We start from the raw sequence: 16,759 nt of genomic DNA, 5'->3' as shown, positions 1-16,759 counted from the left end.
CCTGGTCTGGGAAGATCCCACATGCCGCGGAGCAACTAGGCCCGTGAGCCACAACTACTGAGCCTGCGCGTCTGGAGCCTGTGCTCCGCAACAAGAGAGGCCGCGATAGTGAGAGGCCCGCGCACCGCGATGAAGAGTGGCCCCCACTTGCCGCAACTGGAGAAAGCCCTTGCACAGAAACGAAGACCCAACACAGCCATAAATAAATAAATTTTTTTTTTTTAAAAGAGAGATTTGTCACCAGCAAAGCTCATTAGCAATTCCCGGGGAACAAAAATAGAATCTGGGTAGTAAAATAAAGTCTAACCTTTTTCTTTTCCTTTGTGCTCTGTCTAGTTTCACTTGCTCATAGGGTGCTGCATGCAGAGACCCTGCCCCTAGAGCTTCGGGTCGAAGTTCCTCATGCAAAATGGCTGCGCCAGACGCCTCAGCTCCGCAGACTGTGCGCAGAAGCGCTGCACAGGACACTGCAATTCAAGATGGCGGCGGTGGGCTGCGGGCAGAGACGCTGCGCCGCCCCTGCGTGTGACCTGGAGCGCGAGCAGCACAGCCCCAGAGCAAATCCGGTTCCCTCCCCCGCTCCCGCTGACAAGATCCCTAAAAAGCAGCCCCGCCCCCGGCCTTTCCTTGGTTGGGGGGAGGCGGGGGCGTGTACTCTAGAGCCCTAGCTCACACTTCTCCGTTCTTCGATGAAAGAATAAAGCTTTCTTTTGCTTCTGAACCAAACTTGGTCTCGTTCTATTGGCTCAAATGATAGCGGGCAGGAGGATCCTTTTTCGGGACTGTCTCAGGAGGGTCGGTTACGGAACTCCAGCCCTGAGTTGATGCCATTCCTCTTGACTCATGCTCCTCAGTAGAAGTGAGTCGCAAAGCGCTATGTAAATATTTATTGAAAGCCTAGGGGCATATAGGAGGCACCATGCTAGGCATAGTGAAGAGCAAACCAAACAAGAGACCCTGATTTCATGGTTCATACGGCCTGGAAGACCCTTCTAACTTTCATCTACCCAGATCTCACTCATTCTGAAAGGTTCATCCTGAAACCTCCCAAGTCACTGCATTCCAGTGGCCTCTCCCTCCTTTGATCCCTAATAATTAATGGCCTTCACTCTTAGCACTTCACATAGTCAGTCTAAGGTCTGGAACCAAACTACTTCGAAGCTCCCAGACCCCTTAGAAGCAAAACACCCACAAACAGGTATTGGAGCCAGAATAATCCTTCTCTTACAGTCAGGAATTTTAACCTGAGGTACTATTTATGGTACTATTTGTGTCCATAAATGCCTGAGGGGGCAGGGGAGAGGACAGAGGTCTGTGAATCACCTAAAATTATATGCAAAATTGTATGTATATGCTGTTTCCTAAGGAAGCATGCAAAGCTTTCACAGGATTATTAAAGGAATACCAAAAGAAGTTAAGATCTTTTGTTTTACTAGGTTTTAAGCAGTTATGTCACTTTCTCAATCATAACAGTGAGCCTGGGCATCCATTTGATTTCAGCTCTACTTTCTAACAACAAAGAATGTGATTTCCAGAAACATCTTCTCTTTTCTTTTTAAGTGCCATTGAAAAATTTAAATGTGAAGTCCATTGGAGGTTATGATAAAGATTTTCTTCCCTATTCTAATCTGTGAATTGCCCAGGAGCTTCAACCAGCTTGCTATCATTTTATACTACATCATGGAGGAGAAACTTGGGGACATAAATAGAATGAATGGTAATTAATTCTTACAAGTTACAGTGAGGATCATAGCCATTAGTGCCAAAGACTGAAGCTGAAAATTATTGAAATATGTGTCTAATAGAACTGCTTTATCACTCTCTACTTCTGTCATTTGATACTTACATTACATTCAGACCACCAGAAAGAGACCTCAAATTTCCAGAAAGAAATGGCCCAGAAAAACAAATTTTCAATCTTATAGTTAAGCATTCCTATATACCTTTTATACTCTAGTTGGCTTTTGTCATACAGAAGCAGCTGCAGCAGCGATACACATTTCTTGGCGGGGAGGGGTGGCAGGTGGAGGGAACCTTCAATAAATATTTAAAACAATGACTAAATACTTTTTCCCTTAGATCATAGTTGTCAAAGCCTAGGTAGAGAAAGAAGAGAAAAAACCTTCAGTTCTATGATTGCCTTCCAGCATTTTCCATTTTGTGTGTAATCAGAGTGTGTAAGGAGAAATAATACATTTGGAAAGTTAAATAAGATCTTTGTAATCCAAACCCGTACAGGAGGAAGGAGGAAGGTAGCTTTAAACAGAGAGAGGAAACGATTCTAAAAATCAAACTCCTGAAGGAAAAACATGGCAGAAATAGTGCGTAATAATAATAGTTACAGTTCTTAACTGTAAGAGATATTATATAAAGTTAAAAATTAGATGTAATAAAAAAAATTAGATGTAATAAAATTTTTCATGTTAAACCTTATGACACTCCTTTAGTAACAGCACATGGCATTATGCTGTTCTTATTGTTTCATTCTTATGAAACAGAATAGGAAGTAATAGGCCCAAGATAGGCAGAGAACAGACTAATAACAGAAGGAAAACTAAAGCCAAGGGATAAATACACATTTACTTCACAGAGATATTGTTGCAAATTCCCTCAAAAACATAAAATGCCATAATAACAGATGTCTTTCAAGGTGAGTACTATGAAGGAAAGCCAGTGCAATCTTTCACATTATAATCCTTAAAACTTTAAAGAAGATAGCTCCCTGGATATCGTAATCCAAAGTACTATAAAGCATCATTACAAGTGAAAACCCAAACACTAAAACAGAAGTTTTCTTAAATAAGGCTCTACTAATATATTAACAGACCCAAATAAGACAAGACTGCAAACTGTACAGTATTCATAATTAGAAGTGAGAAAATTAACATTCTTCAGTTTTTACACTTTATGATTTCTGTATTTGTTTACATTTTAAATCTCTGTTTCCTATGTGATCACTATGTATTCCATACCTTTTAATTTTCCGGGTTCCCTAAATGAAGTACAAAGCAATTCAGGAACAAGACAGAAAGTTAACACTGGGCAGCACTCATCATATAATGATTTTCAAAAAGATCTGCTAAATGATATAAATTCAGTAAAACAGAGGTGTTTAAAAACTAACTCACTGGATTTATTCACTGGTTCCATTAAAGGAAGGAGGTGAATGGTTAAGCAAAAACATTTCTCTTTCACTTTCTCTTCCTTTTTTCGAGCCATTTATTTTAATGGCTACATCAATTGTGCACATCAGGACTTATAAAGCACTGTAAAAAGAGTGTCAATCATCAGCTAAAGGGAGCAGAAGTTTAAAGGTAATATCAGAGAAGGGAAACCAAGAGGTGAACTTAAGAATTACAGAAACCGAGCAACCTAATATGATATATTACCAGGGAGAGCCAAGCATAACAGAAAGAACTGGAGGAAGATGACGGGGTGGAGAGATTACATAAAATACTAATGTGTCCCCAGGGTTCTGGAGCTAAATGGTGAAGAGTACATCTAGATAAGCTGGAGAGAGTTCATTGTAAATTTGGAGTTCAGAATATAAGATGACATGAATAAAGAGATAAGTGCCTGTGTACCCAAGTTCATGACAAATGCATTCGCAGGCATTTCCACAGAGACTTGGAGAATATGCTGATTACCTGCGGTTCCCTGGAGGCCTAAAAAACTTCATATGTTGCAGAGGGGCAGTATGCTGGGTACCTTAGTCACCTGTAGGATCAGTGCCATTAATACCACTGCTGTTACCATCATTTACCAAGCTCTCTCTTATCCACCCCCTAGCTGTTTCCAGGTTCATAATTACCTCCATCTGCCTGATCTCAGTTTACCTCTCGTGCCACTTAACTGTTTCAGGTCTTCAGGGAAGAAATTATTAAATCCCTATCCCAAAATGCTAAATGGTCCCTCAGGAACTAAAAAAAGTTATCATAGATTACCTTTATGAAGCAAGCAATATGTTCGCTAGCCACCCATAGAAATAGGCGCAGGAGGGACCCACTGTATACCTTGACAATCATTCACAAGTGTATGAATGCATGCATTCATTCATTCATTGAATAAAGATATACTGAGCACCAACTATATGTTAGGCTTTGTGACACTGGAGATAGAGTTGAAAAGCAAGTCTCTCCCCTCAAGGAGCTCCCAGTCTAGAGAGGACATAGGCACACCAACAATAATGATACACTATGCTGACTGCTACTGGGTAGGGACACAGAACAGGTTGGTAGCACTGGTAAGACCACAGGGAGAATCAGAACAGGACAGGACAAGGAAAGTATTATCAGGATGTCTCCTAAAGGATGGGTGGAAGTTTGACTGCAGAATAAATATATGGAGGGCCCCGCGAGCCACAACTACTGAAGCCCAAGCACCTAGAGCCCATGCTCTGCAACAAGAGAAGCCACCGCAATGAGAAGCCTGCGTACCGCAACGAAGAGTGGCCCCTGCTCGCCGCAACTAGAGAAAGCAGCACAGCAACGAAGACCCAATGCCGCAAAAAATAATTAATTTTTAAAAAACCAAAGGGCTTCCCTGATGGCACAGTGGTTAAGAATCCGCCTGCCAATGCAGAGGACACGGGTTTGAGCCCTGGTCCGGGAAGATTCCACATGCCGCGGAGCAACTAAGCCCGTGTGCCACAACTACTGAGCCCGCGTGCCACAACAACTGAAGCCCGCATGCCTAGAGCCCGTGCTCCACAACAAGATAAGCCACTGCAATGAGAAGCCCACGCACCACAACAGAGAGTAGCCCCTGCTTGCCGCAACTAGAGAAAGCTGTGCAGCAATGAAGACCCAATGCAGCCAAAAATAAATAAATTAATTAAAAAAAATATATATATATATATATATATGGAGGGCATTCCAGAAAGAGACCACACAATTTTAGTTATAGTGAAAAGTTAAATTTTCATTACCAATTATCAAAATTATCATTCCATCATTTCTTCAGAGGTGTTCATCATATTCTTTTATGTTATTATTAATTTTTCTGTGAGTTTTTATTTTTTTTAACATCTCTATTGGAGTATGATTGCTTTACAATGGTGTGTTAGTTTCTGCTGTATAACAAAGTGAATCAGCTATGTGTATACATACATACCCATATCCCCTCCCTCTTGAGCCTCCCTCCCATCCTCCCTATCCCACCCCTCTAGGTGGTCACAAAGCACTGAGCTGATCTCCCTGTGCTATGTGGCTGCTTCCCACTAGCTATCTATTTTACATTTGGTAGTGTATATATGTCCATGCCACTCTCTCACTTCATCCCAGCTTACCCTTCCCCCTCCCCGTGTCCTCAGGTCCATTCTCTACATCTGCGTCTTTATTCCTGTCCTGCCCCTAGGTTCTTCAGAACCTTTTTTTTTTTTTTAATTCCATATAAATGTGTTAGCATACAGTATTTGTTTTTCTCTTTCTGACTTCACTCTGTATGACAGACTCTAGGTCACTACAAATAACTCAATTTCATTTCTTTTTATGGCTGAGTAATATTCCATTGTATATATGTGCCACATCTTCTTCATCCATTCATCTGTCGATGGACATTTAGGTTGCTTCCATGTCCTGGCTACTGTAAATAGAGCTGCAATGAACATTGGGGTGCATGTGTCTTTTTGAATTATGGTTTTCTCAGGGTATATGCCCAGTAGTGGGATTGCTGGGTCATATGGTAGTTCTATTTTTAGTTTTTTAAGGAACCTCCATACTGTTCTCCATAGTGGCTGTATCAATTTACATTCCCACCAGCAGTGCAAGAGGGTTCCCTTTTCTCCACACCCTCTCCAGCATTTATTGTTTATAGATTTTTTGATGATGGCCATTCTGACTGGTGTGAGGTGATACCTCATTGTAGTTTTGATTTGCATTTCTCTAATGACATCATATTCTTTTGGCATTGGTTTCATATGATTTTTTTAAAATAAATTTATTTATTTATTTATTTATTTATTTATTTTTGGCTACATTGGGTCTTTGTCGCTCTGTGCGGGCTTTCTCTAGGTGCAGCGAGCGAGGGCTACTCTTCGTTGCGGTGCGTGGGCTTCTCATTGTCGTGGCTTCTCTTGTTGTGGAGCACGGGCTCTAGGCATGAGGGCTTCAGTAGTTGTGGCACACCAGCTCACTAGTTTTGGCTCGCGGGCTCTAGAGCGCAGGCTCAGTAGTTGTGGAGCACGGGCTTAGTTGCTCCGCGGCATGTGGGATCTTCCCGGACCAGGGCTCGAACCCGTGTCCCCTGCATTGGCAGGCAGATTCTTAACCACTGCACCACCAGGGAAGTCCTCATATGATTTTAAAGTGTTATCATAAACATTTATTGACACCACAGAATGGAAGTGGCCCCCTCACCTCATGTGTCACTCTAACCAGTTGCTTTATCAATGTCACTCGGCTTTACCACTTCATGAAGCTGATAGTGTGGCATCACTGAGTCAGGCTCTGCCTATCTCATAAACACCATACCTTTGCTTTCTGCTCCATCCCTGTCGTGATCTAGCACAACAGCTCTGATTGCACTCTCATTCTCTTCTACTTCTCATGGCTAGAAAGAAAGAAAAGAAGAAGAAAACAGCTTTGTTACTTTGTGTAACATTGGGTTAGAGCTCTCTCATTAATACATTCTTATCCCCATGGGTCAGGCACCCTGGTCAAATCAGAAAGACCTTCATGGTTCCTGTTTTCTCAGTCTTTTATCTCACTCTGCATGTAACAAGTGATATTCAGGTGGGGGGGCCCAAGTTCTGGTAAACCTGGTCCTCAAATTTTGTGGGGGAAGAAAAAGACTTGCAAAAATTTTTCATGGTCACAAGCACTAAGGGTACACGAGTAATAGTAGATGACTGTAGGTGTAACCTAAAGGGTACAAATAATGCCCAGTTGCTAGCAGGATAACTATAATTCTACCCCATTCTCTCCCAACTTGAAAAAGCATATTAAAAAAGATGTAAATCGGGGTGATTTTATATAGATAATCAAGACTCTACCAGAGGGACTTCCCTGGTGGCGCAGTGGTTAAAATCTGCCTATCAATGCAGGGAACACGGCTTTGAGCCCTGGTCCGGGAAGATACCACATGCCACGGAGCAACTAAGCCCATGTGTCACAACTACTGAGCCTGCGCTCTAGAACCCACGAGCCACAACTACTGAGCCCATGTGCCATAATTACTGAAGCCCACAAGCCCACAGCCCGTGCTCCACAACAAGAGAAGCCACCACAATGAGAAGCTCACGCACTGCAACGAAGAGTAGCCCCCTCTCGCCGCAACTAGAGAAAGCCTGCACACAGCAACGAAGACCCAATGCTGCCAAAAGTTAATTAATTAATTTAATTTAATAAAGACTCTACCATAGGGCCTTCCCTCGTGGTCCAGTGGTAAAGAATCCACCTTCCAATGCAGGGGATGTGGGTTCGATCCCTGGTCAGGGAACTAAGATCCCACATGCCACGGGGCAACTAAGCTCCTGCGCTGCAACTACTGAGCTCACATGCCTCAACTAGAGAGCCTGCATGCCGCAAACCACAGAGCCCACGCACCTTGGAGCCTGTGTGCCACAACTAGAGAAGAGAAAACTCGCACGCCACAACTAGAGAGAAGCCTGCACATCGCAACAAAAGATCCCACATGCCTCAACAAAGATCCCGCATGCTGCGACTAAGACCCGATGCAGCCAAAAAAATAAATAAATAAAAAATAGGGCTTCCCTGGTAGCGCAGTGGTTGAGAATCTGCCTGCTAATGCAGGGGACACGGGTTCGAGCCCTGGTCTGGGAAGATCCCACATGCCACGGAGCAGCTGGGCCCGTGAGCCACAACTACTGAGCCTGCGCGTCTGGAGCCTGTGCCCCGCAACGGGAGGGGCCGCGATAGTGAAAGGCCCGCGCACCGCGATGAAGAGCGGTCCCCGCACCGCGATGAAGAGTGGCCCCCACTTGCCGTAACCAGAGAAAGCCCTCGCACGAACCGAAGACCCAACACAGCCAAAAATAAATAAATAAATAAATAAATAAAAAATAAAAAATAAAAATAAATAAATAAATCTTAAAAAAAAAAGAAGACTCTACCGTAATTAATTTATAGTTAACTTACTCAAACACCAGCATTTTAAACATTAATAAGATTATCTATTATTAGAGCCATCTCTCCATTGGTTATTACATGCCAGGCTGTCTGACACTATAGCTGGTTGTGCTAGCTATACTAGCTGTACTAGGAGACAGAATGCCAGTTTGTTTGGCCTTGTTTGCTGCATTCTGCATTCTGGTGTCCTAATCCAAATGCTTGATCTGCATTTGTAGATTTTGAACAGTGAGCAGCACATGCTTTATGTCTTGGTCATATGATGGTACAGCGGTCTCTTTATTGAAGGAGAGGAATAAAAGGCAGAGTGAGAGACAGGGAGAGCAGAGCTAAAGTTTATAACTCTTCACCATTTCCTCTTTCATTCGAAAGGAGAGTAAGAAGAAGATGGTCAGAGAGGAGCAGGAAAAGAGTTTACAAAGATTGAGCACTGTTAATCCTCAAAACTACTCTATGAAATAGGTATTGTTATTATCCCATTTTACAGTCCTGTGAGAAGTTAGTAACTTGACTAAGAGCACAGAGTTAATAAATGGGAGGACCTTGACCTCTAACTTTTCTGGCTCCAAATACCATTCCTTTAAAAGCCTGCCTCCTGGAGGACATTTTTCCTTGGTAAGAGTCAGTAACTAGGCTCCAGTCTGCCCTGTTATTTTACTCCTAAATGGCTCCACATCTCTGGCAGGAACATGAAGAGAGGGGGTCAGGTCATTTCCCGTTATTCATTCACGTGTTGACTACTCTCACAACTTGACCCTAATCAACAGGCTTGTATTCTCCCACTACAGCTTTTCACTGCCCAACAAGCCCCAAATAGGCTGAGGCTCCTTTCGTTAACATTAACAGGTAAGTAATTAGAAACCAGACAGGTTTATGTTTGCATCAAACCTACTAGATTAATTTTTGTTTTATAAAAATAATCAGTATACATAAATATTTTTAGTTGAAAATTTTTATGTCTATTTTTTTATTACAGTTGTTATACTTTCACTACAATAAGGCAAGAATAGCCTCTAAATGTTCATGTTTACTTACTCGAATTAGACATAGTTTAACTTCTAAAGTCTTTACAAAGTTCTGCTTCAATTAGCTTTGATAAATAAGCAAAAAATTAGTTTTCTCATATTTCTAAAAATTTAATCAAAATGAGTTTTTAAAATAAATATATAGTGTATTTTTTCTAAAAAGTGAAATGTCTATCTTTCTCTTGAGTTGACAAATATATATTTTTATCGTATTTGTTTGTGTGGCAGTAGAGGAAAAACACACGGACCCTGGAGCTAGAATGTAAGGATTTGAAATTTGACTCTGCCCGTTTTTTAGCAGAAAGGAAAATTATTTGACTTATATGAATTTCAGTTAAATAAGCTAATATTTAGAACAATGTCTGGTATGCAGCCAATAAGACTTAGCTGTTATTAACCCGAAGGGAGTATTTGCTACAAGCAATCCCTCTAATTTAACTGGGAATTCCTGTAAAGCAAGAATACCTAATCTACAAATTGCCTCCAAATGTAATGAAATTTTAATACTAATTTAACAATTAATGAAGATGATATAATAGTACACTTTGGAGATATTTAATTAAACATTTATTGTTTCAATCTTGCAGATTTTAGTATTCTGAGCCCAATTTTTCTTTTTTTTTCCCTTTCTGGCTCTAAAATATTTATTTTTATTGGTTCCTTGAAATTTCATAGCTCCTAAGCACTGTGTCTGTAGTGCTTGCTGGATAAAATGGCCTTGGCCAAGGTAAATGGGACAGCTTTGAACACTACCTTTTCTGGCTCCAAATATCTTTCTGTGATAGGAACATTTTTTCTCAGCAAGCGTTTGGAAAGGTTTCTAGAAGTTTTGGAAACGTTACTAAAGAAGGATTCAAAGATAGGACAGTAAAGCAAAATCCCAGATATCACTGAGGGCCCAAAATTCTTAAATTACTTTTGCCTAAATTCAGAGTTTATACCAAAACCTAGGCTGAAGCTGGCCCTGCATTTAAGCATAAATATGAGAAAGAGTGTTTTAGAAGAGGGTTGGAACTGGCACTGATCCAAGAAGGAATATCTTCTTTAATTAAGTGGGACTACACCTTGACAGACATGGCTATCATGTCATTTTAATTTTCCAAATTGCGTTGCAAAAGCAAGGGTGGGTAAAACTGATACCACAGCACAAGCCAAGGCAATGGCACTAAGCTACCAATAGTGATTGTATTCTTCACCTCCACTCAGAGACAAAAAAAAAAAAAGAATGCATACAAGAAAAAGCCAGTTTAGCTCTAGAATGTCCTTGATGAAGCAGTAAAAATTTTACATTTTATTAAATCTCAACCTTCAGTATGTCTTTTTAATATTAAATGTGATGTAATGAGAAGTACACATAAAGCACTTCTGCTGCTTACAAAAATATAATTGTTGTCTCCAGGAAAAGTACTTATTTGAGTTACAAACTGAAGTAGCTGCTTTTTTCATGGAACATCATTTTGAAAGAAAAACTGGCAGTAAACTATGGTATTCATATTTGGGTATTTGACAAGCATTTTTGCAAAAAAAAAAAAAAGAAAGGATATAGAGAGCCTGTCACTTCAAGAGAAACAATTAACAAGCTTAATAAATTTCAAGCTTTTCAAGCTAAAATTAGAATTTCGGAAAATTTTAACTGCCACCATGAGCTTGGCCTCTTGCCAATACTCAAAGACTTTTCTGGTGAGACTGGTGGTGATATTAATGAATGTGATATTTTGATATTATATAATAAAATGAGTTACCTTTTGAAAGATCTGCATAATTCAGTGAATCATTATTTTCCAAATGACCAATGCATGATATTACACATCTATTAAAAATGGAAGATAGACCAATGAATTTTAATGTAACAGAATTATTCTGTTGTAAGATTACACATTGCACTTACCTTCTAATCAATTATCATTTGTCAAATTTTGGTGGAGTAGCAAAGAATAAAAACCTCAATGATCTGAAAAGGCCATTAAAATACCCTCTCCATTTATATATCTCTGTGATGCCATAATATCTTCATATACTTCAACCAAAACAACATATCACAACAGATATAATGCAGAAGCAGATATGAGAATAGAAGTATCTTCTATTAATACAGGTATTCCAGGTATTTAAAATATTTGCAAATATGTAAACAATGCCACCCTTTTCACTATTTTTTTCTTTTGGAAGATATAATTATTTTTTCATAAAAATATGTCATTTATGTTAACACATTATGGGTTTATTTTTTAAATAAATTAATATCTTAAGATTTTCTTAGTTTTAATCTCTAATATGGAATATCGATTGATGTAACTCACATAAACAAAAGTTCTGCGGTGCTCAATTTTTACGAGTGAAAAAGAATCCTGTGACCAAAAATTTTGAGAATTACTGCCCCAAGGTTAAATATATTCTAAGCCAGCAGCCACTGTGATATCAGCATCAGGTCAGCCTATGAGGGATTCCATGCAATTGCCCGTTATTTCACAGAGCTCTCCAGTTGGACCGCCCTGTAAGAAGCTAATCATTGAAGGGTGCCTACTATTGCCCTTGATGTTCTCCATAGGGCGTTCTAGGATGCCACCAGAAAAATAGTAAGAGAAAGACCATTTCATTCTGACATTGCTTCTTTCTTTAATTTTGGTCAGGTTTCCCAACACCTTGTCTCTTGTTTCATTAGGGAAGATGTACAAACTTCACACCAAAAGGGTAAAAGCTGCTGCTGGGCAGATGTGGAATTCAAATTTCTCCAAGATCAGACAATCTCTTAAAAATGCTTACCAGCACAGGGAGATCATCTGGGTGCTTTGTGGCCACCTAGAGGGGTGGGATAGGGAGGGTGGGAGGGAGACACAAGAGGGAGGAGATATGGGGACATATGTATATGTATAGCTGATTCACTTTGTTATAAAGCAGAAACTAACACATCATTGTAAAGCAATTATACTCCAATAAAGACGTAAAAAAAAATGCTTACCATACATGTAAGAACCAGCACCCAAATTCAACAAGATATCCAACTATGATTTCCTATGATTGTGATCAAGATGACGTAAATGCTGATTAAGAAGTGAATGTTATAGTAATGCTCCGAGATATTAAAACTGCCCAGATTGAAATCCTCAGGCAAGTGACTGACCTTGTGGGTCCAGTACCAAAAATCCAGGAAAGGACTGACTTTTATCAGAAGCAAATGGAGGTACTGGAAACCAGAATGAATGTTAGTGAAGACAAACAGTGCACAATAACTAAAGATATCTTCTCTCTGAAGGAAGACATTGATGCTTTAAAGAAAAAGGTGACAGAATTGGAAAACCAGAATTCTTGCTCCAATATACATTGTTTAGAGGTTCTGGATGGAGAAAAGGGTAAAGAGATCATAGAACTTCTTCACAAACTCAAACAACCAGAAACTTTGAAGAACACATTGGCCTCTACAGACTCTTGAAATCTCAGCAGAACCAGAGAAAGTGCCCAGTTATCCCAAGCCCACTGATCATCTTGAGGAAAAAACAATTTCTCCCCAAATTAAAGCTCTGAAGAAAAGTAATCATTAAAATGCATTAAGAAGCTTTCAAAAAGCAAAGTCAAATATTTGTATTTACCCAGACTTTAATACATGGATCAAGCTAACTTTTGTCCGTGTAGGAAAGTGGAGATTTTTCCTCAGTGCAACTAAGTTAGAGAAATTCATCCAGTGGCTTCTTTGTAGGCCAGCCATCCCTCCTGAGGAACCACTAGTCATAACCCAGAGATATTGTCCACTCACTGGGACTATTGTAAGCTTGACCACAATCTGTCTCTCTGTTTTCAACTATATTTACTGTCTTTTTGGTTCCTCGAAAGAGGAAGTAACTCGACTACAGAGTAATTTTCTGCTTCGCTTGGTACAAAATAAATGTAACCTGGCCATTCCAAGCATTCACACATCTTTGTGGTTGCTGTGAACTCCTTGGTAGTTAGCTCACTTTGGGTTGGCGGTCTGCAAAGTTTCTTTACGTCTACAGTAAGTTGAGGCATATCATCCCATTGGACAATCGTGATGCATTTTCTGTCAAGTTTCTTGTTTTCTCAAAGGCAATTCATGAGGACTCATCCAGCGCCCATTTCATAGATAATTGGAGGCAAAGAATAAAGGGGTCAAAGGAATGAGAAACACATTTAGTAGCCCCCGCATCAGTTTTCTATGCATTCTTATCTTAGTGGCCTTTGCAGATAAGATTCGTGATACTAGAGACAGACTCTACTAACAAAATTTTAAATAGCATAGAGTGAAAAAGATACCCACTGTCAAGGTTACTAAAGTTAGAGCTATAAAAATGAAAGGCACTGAAAGGACAAGTTATTGCCAGGAAAATATTTATTCCAAAAATGGGATTTTTCTTTCAACTTCAACTTCATCTCTATCAAACAATTGGAAAAGGGGGAAAAGGTGACTATGGTATTGTGGTTTTATTTTTACATTTTCATGAAATGAGACAAATACCATATCTTGTAGGTTTGAGACAGAGGAAAGAGGAAAATTTGAGGCGGGATTTGTGAACTAAGTTAAATCTCAATATCAACACTATACCACCATAGATTCTTTTTTTTTTTTTAAACATCTTTATTGAAGTATAATTGCTTTACAATGGTGTGTTAGTTTCTGCTTTATAACAAAGTGAATCAGTTATACATATACATATGTTCCCATATCTCTTCCCTCTTGCGTCTCCCTCCCTCCCACCCTCCCTATCCCACCCCTCTACGTGGTCACAAAGCACTGAGCTGATCTCCCTGTGCTATGCGGCTGCTTCCCACTAGCTATCTATTTTACATTTGGTAGTGTATATATGTCCACACCATAGATTCTTATATGACAGCCTTTGTTTGTTTGTTTGCATGAACCATATACTACATATCCAGGGTGAATGCTTCATTTTTGGACATAATAGGTGGTTGCCACTGTAATGTAATTTTTCTAAATATCATGCAAATGAACTGCAAAAAAAATGTTTTCCTCGCCACTAAGTTAGTAAATGAAATCTACCAATAGAGAGTCATATGCTGTTAAACTACAAATATCCTTGGAAAATGTACTATTTTAAACTATTCTCAGCTAATCATTTGAAATGAGGGCTTTGGCAGTTAGCTAAGAACAACCCAGTTTCAAATGAGGAAAAAGGAACTAAGGTGAGTATAGCGGAAACAAGGGGAGAAGTAGGATAAGAAGACACAACATCGTCTGGTGTCAGTCTGGTAATAATTATACATTACAACTTTTTCATTTACAAATGCATTTTATTTGATCCTTATTTACAAATTTACAGATAAGATGTGCACATAAATTTTAAAATATGTCAATATGTGATAGGGGCAGCATGGATGATCCTATCATATACCTACTTAGAGCAAGGCTATCTATTAAATGGGTTTGTTTTCAATGGGTTAACAGTGCCAACAAAGTAAAGTATCGTTCTGGTAAAGGTACCAGCAAACTCTATGTCTATATTGACCATCAGCGATATCCGTAAAGAACAGCTGAGCTCTAGCTGGGCACATTGGTTGTGACCCTCGCATCAGAGTAACTAGGGAAGGTCGGCCATGACACAGGCAAATGACATTACAAGTGGCTACTGGGAGAGTAAAAAGTGACTCAACTGGTATTTGCCTGGGTCACCTGAGCCTCTATATTAATGCACATTTTCACTTTTTCTGCCCTATGTTTCCCCTTTGCACTTGCTTAATGTTTCTAGAGAGGCAAAGAGTTCAGGAAAAGAGCCTGGAATCAGAAGACCTTAGTTCTGAACAGTCTTAAATTCTACACTTGCAAGCTTTATTATTTCGTCTCAAGTACCTTTGTTTTGTCATCTATAAAAAGGGAATCATTATATTCATTTAATAAATATTTCTTCAGTGTTTGCTAATAGCAAGGGATAGTGGAGGGTAAAAGAAAAAGTAGAAGACATTCCCTGTACTGTAGACACATAACATCGAATGGGACAGACAAAACACGTACACACAGCTCTAAGGCACGATAGATGGGGATGGGCAGCAAAGAACAATATAAAAAGTGCTCCTGGTATCAGAGGAGAAAGAGGGTTGATGAGCCTTGTAGTAAGGAGGTAAGGTGAGGAGGAGATGGATAGGGCAATGTTCAGAAAAACAAGAGCACAGGAGTGGAGCCAGTAGGGAACGTGGGAAATAAAAGCCACCAAGCATTTTATAAATGTAAAGTACTGACAGGCTATCATTTTAACTCTTCTATGGATCTCATTTTTCTCTTCAGGGATTCCCACCATGTTCATTTTAACCTGTTTCTCACCTACATAAGAATGTTAGAGAAGGAGAAAGTGAGAGGTACACTACATGATTTTCTCAGGATCTCAGACTTTCCCAAAAGATGACTGTTTTACCCTGTTAATTCACATAAGTTTCCTGTGAGGAAAGAGAATTTTGCTCTTGAGTCAAATATTTATTATCATCACTTAGATGAGATCTCACATGACTCATTAAAATTGTAACTCAACTTGAAACTACATGTGAGCAAATAATTTTTCCCCAGTCCTTGCTTTCAAATCCACCTGCCTCTCAGCCTACTCACCTCCATCCCACCCGGCTCAGAGGAAGTGATGCCTACCTTCTTCCTCCAGTGGCTCATAGGGTCTTCATCAGCTAGTCCTGTTCTTTCCTCCCTGTTAATCACCACCTCCCAGTTCCTTGTGCTCAGCTTTCACAAGTATACATTTGCCTTGTCCCTGTGTCCCCTCTTCTCTTGCTGATCTCTCGTCATCTTCTCTGAATGAGAGGCCCACCCTCCTGTCCCTACCTCCCTCTCCCACTCTTTCCACAGCTCTTAGAATCATGTCTTCCATGCTCTCTCTTCTGGTCCTCTTCCCATCACTCTGGCAGATCCTCCTCAGTCTCTTAGATGATTCCTTTGCCACTAGTCATTCCCTTAAAATACTGATGCTTCACTTTACTCACTCCCAAATCAAAGGACTCCTAACCCAGCCTCTCCTGGGACATCTTAAGGTTTAGTTCCAAGTCACTACTTATCTTCTCTACTTGGATGAGTGTCAAACTCTTTACTTTCTAAAATTAACATTAGGGTTTCCCTGGTGGCGCAGTGGTTAAGAATCTGCCTGCCAATGCAGGGGACACAGGTTGGAGCCCTGGCCCGGGAAGATCCCACATGCCGCGGAGCAACTAAGCCCGTGTGCCACAACTACTGAGCCTGCACTCTAGAGCCTGCAAGCCACAACTACTGAGCCCACGAGCCACAACTACTGAGCCCATGTGCCACAACTACTGAAGCCTGTCCGCCTAGAGCCCGTGCTCCACAACAAGAGAAGCCACGACAATGAGAAGCCCACGCACCGCAACGAAGAGTAGCCCTCGCTCGCCGCAACTAGAGAAAGCCCGCGCACAGCAACGAAGACCCAACGCAGCCAAAAATAAATACATAAATAAATAAAAAATAAGAATAATAAAATAAAATTAACATTAATAGCTCTTCCTTCTTCTGACTCAAACCCATTTCTCTTCCAGTATCCTTTTTGTTAATGGCATGACAGTGCAAGCTATTCACATCACCAGATTGGAAATTACTCTCATCTTCTCCCTTACTTGATGTATTAATTATCAAATCTCTCCCTGTTTTATCTTGCAACAATTCATGGAATC

General features: G+C 40.2%; 1 protein-coding gene across 1 annotated transcript; it reads left to right on the top strand.

The window, feature by feature from the left end:
- The first annotated feature begins 11,779 nt into the window (after positions 1 to 11,779).
- On the top strand, positions 11,780 to 13,041 carry CCDC54 (coiled-coil domain containing 54). Its single transcript, XM_007187171.1, is given in 3 exon segments — positions 11,780 to 11,862; positions 12,059 to 12,536; positions 12,538 to 13,041. Coding segments are annotated over 3 exon segments (1,065 nt in total).
- Positions 13,042 to 16,759: the final 3,718 nt, after the last annotated feature.

The sequence above is a fragment of the Balaenoptera acutorostrata genome, chromosome 4 (assembly GCF_949987535.1).
Source record: "Balaenoptera acutorostrata chromosome 4, mBalAcu1.1, whole genome shotgun sequence".
In the NCBI taxonomy this organism is placed as follows: Eukaryota; Metazoa; Chordata; class Mammalia; order Artiodactyla; family Balaenopteridae; genus Balaenoptera; species Balaenoptera acutorostrata.
Note: the sequence above shows the minus strand (reverse complement) of the source record. Positions and strands in the feature narration are given on the sequence as shown.